At 45.4% G+C, this 6,053-nt stretch overlaps 1 protein-coding gene across 3 annotated transcripts in view; it reads right to left on the bottom strand.

Moving 5' to 3' along the window:
• Positions 1–1,311: 1,311 nt before the first annotated feature.
• LOC109469583 (mucin-5AC-like) overlaps positions 1,312–6,053 on the bottom strand; it is a 58,418-nt gene continuing 53,676 nt past the window's right edge. For 2 of the 3 annotated variants that reach the window (XM_019768117.1, XM_019768118.1), the window contains 6 exons: positions 5,129–5,273; positions 4,449–4,783; positions 3,862–4,160; positions 3,482–3,717; positions 3,046–3,198; positions 2,630–2,745 (listed from right to left, as the gene is read on the bottom strand). In XM_019768117.1, the coding sequence (XP_019623676.1) occupies positions 3,642–3,717; positions 3,862–4,160; positions 4,449–4,783; positions 5,129–5,273 (855 nt within the window). In that variant the 3' untranslated portion in view covers positions 2,630–2,745; positions 3,046–3,198; positions 3,482–3,641. Of the gene's footprint in view, positions 2,025–2,153; positions 2,299–2,601; positions 2,746–3,045; positions 3,199–3,481; positions 3,718–3,861; positions 4,161–4,448; positions 4,784–5,128; positions 5,274–6,053 lie in introns of those variants that run through there. The other variant, XM_019768119.1, reaches the window with a different exon arrangement.

The following is a 6,053-nucleotide window of genomic DNA, read 5'->3' as shown; positions in this document are numbered from 1 at the left end:
CTCACCACTCTCCATGCCAAGAGGCTCCTGGCAGGGCAGGGGGCCAACAGGTGTGGTTGTTGTGGTGAGGATGGTGGTTCCAGTAGTGGACACAATGATGATTGGGGTTGTTGTACCCAGGGTGGTGGTTGTAGCCTGAGTGGTGATAGGCTTGGTTGTGGTGCCAACTGTGGTAGTCGTAGGCTCTGTCGGGGCAAAACAAACAATTTGATTAACAGATTTCGACATTGCAATCACATCCAAACTATTTAAATTAAAGCTTGTTGGTAAACATTGATCCAACACATCAGGGCATAAGATTCCGTTTTCTGGCCCCTTTTGATTCACTCCTGATTGACGTCAACATGCACTTCTGGCTTCCGGAGAGTCAGAGGGTGGATCACAACCAAAACTTTATGTTGAGCTTCACTTTTGCATGGATGAAAGTTTAACTTTCCACAGAAAGAAACTCACCCTTGCAGCCGAGCACCTCAACCTGCATGGCGATGTCCTCATTCCAGCTGGTTGGGCGGAGCTGGATGTACTGAGCTGTGATTGGTCGGCTCACATCCAGCAGGTTGGTGACTGGAGTGGTGCTGTCACTGTTGGCAGTGAAGATCTGGTACAGAAGGAGTGGAAAGAAGAATGTTAGTATCTTACGTTTCTGTCCACCTTCTGCATGTGAATTGGCCAAAGAATGTATGGTAAAAAGATACAACACATTAGCCTCTATGTCAACATACCACAGGCTTGTTGAACTCATCAGTGTATGGCACAAAGTTGACACCATCGTTGCTGTAGTAGACAGTGTAGGTGGTGACAAACTCATTGGTCTCAGGCTTGCCCTGGGTGATGAAGCCAGTCACGTGGGTTGGCTCAAGCAGGTCAACCTGGATGGAAGGACAGATACATTGTAGGTATACTGTTGAGCTTAGCATCAAATCAACTCAAAATTTCAATAATTCCAAAAGGTTTATTCTGTGGTAAGCCCAAAAGCAAGCCTTACCGTGATAGACGGGTTGACATCAGTGTCATCAGGCTTCCAGGCACTTGGGCCATTGAGGGTTCCCTCATCAGGACTGTGCTGGTCATCCAGCTGAGAGGAGGCAGTGATCTGGTCTGGCTTGATCTGGCCGCCTCCATGCCCAAAGGCTCTGTGCAAGGCTCATTGTGAGCTGCAGTTGTGGTCTGCACAGGAGTAGTGGGCTTGGCAGTGGTGGTGGTGGTGCCAAGAGTGGTGCCTGTGACAAGAGTGGTCTGTGGCTCAGTTGGCTTGATAGTTGTGGTGTCGATGACAACACCAGTGGTGGTAGTGCCGGTTGTAGCCAGTGATAAGGGTGGTCATGGAGTTGGCTTGGTGGTGGCAGTACCAGTGACAAAACCAGTGGTGGTGGTGCCCTCAGTTGTGCCAGTAACCAGAGTGGTCTGTGGCTTGGTGGTAGGGGTTGTGCCAATAGTGGTTGTCTGGACTGGTGCAGTAACTGTGCCAGTGGTGGTGACACCAGATGTTGTGTCGGTGACCATGGTCTGGGTCTGAGTTGGCTTGGTGGTGGCCAGGGTGGTGGTGAAGACCTCAGGCTTGGTCGTCTGTGTGACAACATCAGTGTAGGTCACAGGCTGGGAGGAGGTGACGGTCACCACTTGAGTCTGGGTGACAACACCAGTGGTGGTCTGACCAGTTGGCTCAGTGACGGTGACAACACCTGTAACGGTTGTACCGGTTGTGTCTGTGACCTGGATGGTCTGTGTTGGAGTTGGCTTGGTGGTGCCAGTCTGAGTGGTGGTCTCAGGCTGGGTCTGTGTGACCGTGGCCAAGGTGGTTGGCTTGGTGGTCTCACCAACTCCAATGGTGGTGGTACCAGTTGGCTCAGTGACGACACCAGTGGTGGTTGTACCAGTTGGCTCAGTGACCAGAATAGTGGATGGCATCTGGGTGGTCTGGATAGTGGTACCCAGGGTGGTAGCCACAGGTGTGCTGAGGGTGGTGCTGATGACAGTGGTACCAGGAGTGGTCTCTGTGCTGGAAACTGTAGTTGTTGGAGTCACTGTGGAATTAGACAGAAGTTACTCAATCATGCAAACAGTTGTAACTGTTGGATGACATTATTATGGCCAGAATAGAAGGGAAAAAGTCTGCATTTTAATTTCAGAGTCCGAGAAAGAGCGGTTCTCACCTCCACAGCCGAGAATCTCAGCCTGCAGGGCGATGTTGTCGTTCCAGGTCACAGGGTGGATCTGGATGTACTGAGCTGTGATTGGTCGGCTCAGGTCCAGCAGGTTGGTGACTGGGGTGGTGCTGTCGGTGTTGGCAGGGAAAGTCTGAAAAATAAAGAAGATAAAATTCAATAACAATTGTTACTAAACATATCTTGTGGACCAGACTGATATACATTCTTTGTACAGTTGTATCAAGAATGTTATTCTTATGACATAATATTTTTCTATATTTGTCTTTAAGTTCTTGACTTAAATAGTTCTACATTGTATGTCAAGCATGTCTTCTTATACATGTAAGTTGTCAAAGCAGACCAATAGCACAAGATCAGTGTTCTGTCCATGGTTGGATAAGAATTTTCTGATGCTTGCATACTTCTAATAGACATAGGTTTGAATTGTACTTACCACAACCTTGCCATCATCAGTGTATGGCACAAAGTTGACACCATCAGTGCTGAAGGTGATGTAGTAGGTGGTGACGTAGTTGGTGGTTTCAGGCTCACCCTGGGTGATGAAGCCTGTCACATGGGTCAGCTCTCCAAGATCAACCTGAAAGTTTGAGAATAAATATGATAAATAAGTCTTATTGCAAACATTTTCTGAATAAAAGCTTGAAATTCAGAATAAGTACGAGGTTCAGAGACTTATAATGTATACTGTGTTCTGGGATCAGAACTGAATATCCTGTCAATTTGGTTTATCAAAATTGGTTTGGTTTGTTTGGTTGGTTAGGATGTTCATTAGTGCACCAATTTCTATTCCTGGATGACATGGCAGGATTTGAACCTGTGTCAAACACTCTACAGTTACGCCACACAACCCTACAGTTGCGATTTTAGTTGTCCATACCTGAAGATACTGAGTCTGGTCATTGGTGACTGGCCTCCAGGCACCAGTTGGGTTGTTCAGGACAACATCCTCAGGCCTGTGCTGGTCATCCAGATGAGAGGAGGCAGTGATCTGGTCTGGCTTGATCAGGCCATTCTCCAGACCCATAGGCTCCTGAAAAAAGATATTATGTTAAGATATAGAATCTGAGATTTTCGAAGTACGTCACAAAAAATCTAAATTTGGCACACTATTCGTACATGTATGTTGACGCAGTTGATATAGGTAAAGGTAAGGTAAACCTTTACCTTTTACTTTTACCTCCCATGTTGACGCAGTTGATATACAAACTGGTTATGAAGTATGTTGACAGAGAAGTTGCATTTTACCTAATAAGACTACATTTTACAATGTACCTTGTTCGTATTTTACCAAGGAAATTGAGGCAAAAACATACCCTGCATGGCTCGTTGTTTGGAGTAGTGGTCTGGACAGGAGTGGTTGGTGGCTTGGTCTGGGTGGTGGTTGTACCAGTTGTCACAGCAGCTGTGGTAGTGGGTGTGGGCTTCTCAGTCACAATGCTGGTCTGAGTAACAACACCAGTGGTGGTTGTCTGCTCAGTCACCACACCAGTGCTGATTGGCTGTGTTCCAGAGGTGGTTGTGTACAGCTGAGTTGTTGTTGGCTCGTTCACTGAAAGAAGGAAGAACCACAGTTGTAATGACTCGAACTCATTTAATGCAAAAACAAACTGCAACATTTTTCAAACAAGGTATATAATATGGAAGAGAGACCAAAATTTGTGACAAAAAGGAAGCTGTAGGACTATATACTGACCTCTGCAGCCCCAGAATCTCCAGCTGCATGCTGGGATACTCGTTGTAGGACTGTGGATGGATCTGGACGTACTGAGCCAGGATTGGTCGGCTGATGGACACCAGGTTGGTGACAGGTGTGGTGGTATCAGTGTTGGCGTTGAAGACCACAGGAGTGTTGGTCTCATCCGTGTATGGGATGAAGTTGATGCCATCAATGCTGTAGTAGACGGTGTACTCGGTGACGTACTGCTCAGGTGTGTACTCTGGACGGCCCTGGGTGATGAAGCCAGTCACCTGGACAAGCTCTCCAAGATCAACCTGTACATCAGCAAAAAGTCAAATCAGTTATATTACATATTAAGTGCATGTATAGGCATGTACACTTATGAGGTAATCATTATGACAAGTAATGACAGGTACTAACATTTCCATATTCCGGTGATTCTGTTTTACAGCAAATTTGTATTTCTCTCTGTAAAAATATCTCAGAGATGCCAAAACCAGTTACTCAAGCAGCTGGATAGTGAGTACTACCTGACTGGTTCAAAAATTACATCTGGCTGCTATTTTTGGCAGTGTCACTGACAAAAGGTAATTTGCAGTTACCTGGATGTACGGGTTGACATCATCAGGAGCAGGAGACCATGCACCGGTTCCGTCCATATCAGGCAGGTTGTTGAGGACGGCCTGTTCCGGACCGTGGCTGACGATGGGGTCTGGGTACACTGAGGAGGCAGTGATCTGATCAGGCTTGATCTCACCACTCTCCATGCCAAGAGGCTCCTGGCAGGGCAGGGGGCCAACAGGTGTGGTTGTTGTGGTGAGGATGGTGGTTCCAGTAGTGGACACAACGATGATTGGGGTTGTTGTACCCAGGGTGGTGGTTGTAGCCTGAGTGGTGATAGGCTTGGTTGTGGTGCCAACTGTGGTAGTGGTTGGCTCTGTCGGGGCAAAACAAACAATTTGATTAACAGATTTCGACATTGCAATCACATCCAAACTATTTAAATTAAAGCTTGTTGGTAAACATTGATCCAACACATCAGGGCATAAGATTCCGTTTTCTGGCCCCTTTTGATACACTCCTGATTGACGTCATAACACACTTCTGGCTTCCGGAGAGTCAGAGAGTGGATCACAACCAAAAATTTATGTTGAGGATGAAAGTTTAACTTTACCATTATCCATCCATACTAGTTTAAATTCAAGAGTTGTAGTAGTCTCAGAATAAAAATTGAAGCTACTGAAAGTAATCAAAGCTATTCCATAGAATGAAAGAAACTCACCCTTGCAGCCGAGCACCTCAACCTGCATTGCGATGTCCTCGTTCCAGCTGGTTGGGCGGAGCTGGATGTACTGAGCTGTGATTGGTCGGCTCACATCCAGCAGGTTGGTGACTGGAGTGGTGCTGTCACTGTTGGCAGTGAAGATCTGGTACAGAAGGAGTGGAAAGAAGAATGTTAGTATCTTACGTTTCTGTCCACCTTCTGCATGTGAATTGGCCAAAGAATGTATGGTAAACATTGATCCAACACATCAGGGCATAAGAAGTGTTGGATCAATGTTTACCAACAAGCTTTAACAGACTCAACCGCAGTCAGTTAAACTTTCACCTGTTCCAACATCAATGTGTGCCCAGTCCTGCGTGCAAATGTGGTCATTCCAACGAAACAGCTGTACACTACTTCCTACACTGCCCACTGTACACTGACGAACGTATTGACATGTTATTATCTCTAACTAACATTCTGCCATTTGACACAAACAACGTCAGCGACAACACTTTATGTTCAACCATTCTCAGGGGTAACCCCTCATTGTCGTTTGTCAACAACTGAAAAATATTCGATGTGGTTTTCAACTTTATTTTGCAGACAGGACGTTTTGTTTGATTTAGTTGATTCATTTTATACACCAGCTCATTATGTACCCTTGTCATTTCTTCTTCTTCTTATTATTATTATTACTTTGTTTTATTGTTTCCGTTTATGTGTGAGGAGAGGGCTGAGATAAGTTTTATAACTTTTTGTCTCATCCTCGGAAAATAAATGTGAATAAAATAAATAAATATAAGCTTGAAAGACTAGTTTATCAGAATCATTTAAAACTGGATTATTGTGAAGAGGCCAATCTATGATATATTGATGAATACGTGTTTGTATATTTCAGTAGGAGTATGCATTTGCTGATCTACGACATTTAACTGTGCAG

The sequence above is a fragment of the Branchiostoma belcheri genome, unplaced genomic scaffold, assembly GCF_001625305.1.
Source record: "Branchiostoma belcheri isolate BF01 breed outbred unplaced genomic scaffold, Haploidv18h27 scaffold209, whole genome shotgun sequence".
Lineage (NCBI taxonomy): Eukaryota > Metazoa > Chordata > Leptocardii > Amphioxiformes > Branchiostomatidae > Branchiostoma > Branchiostoma belcheri.
Note: the sequence above shows the minus strand (reverse complement) of the source record. Positions and strands in the feature narration are given on the sequence as shown.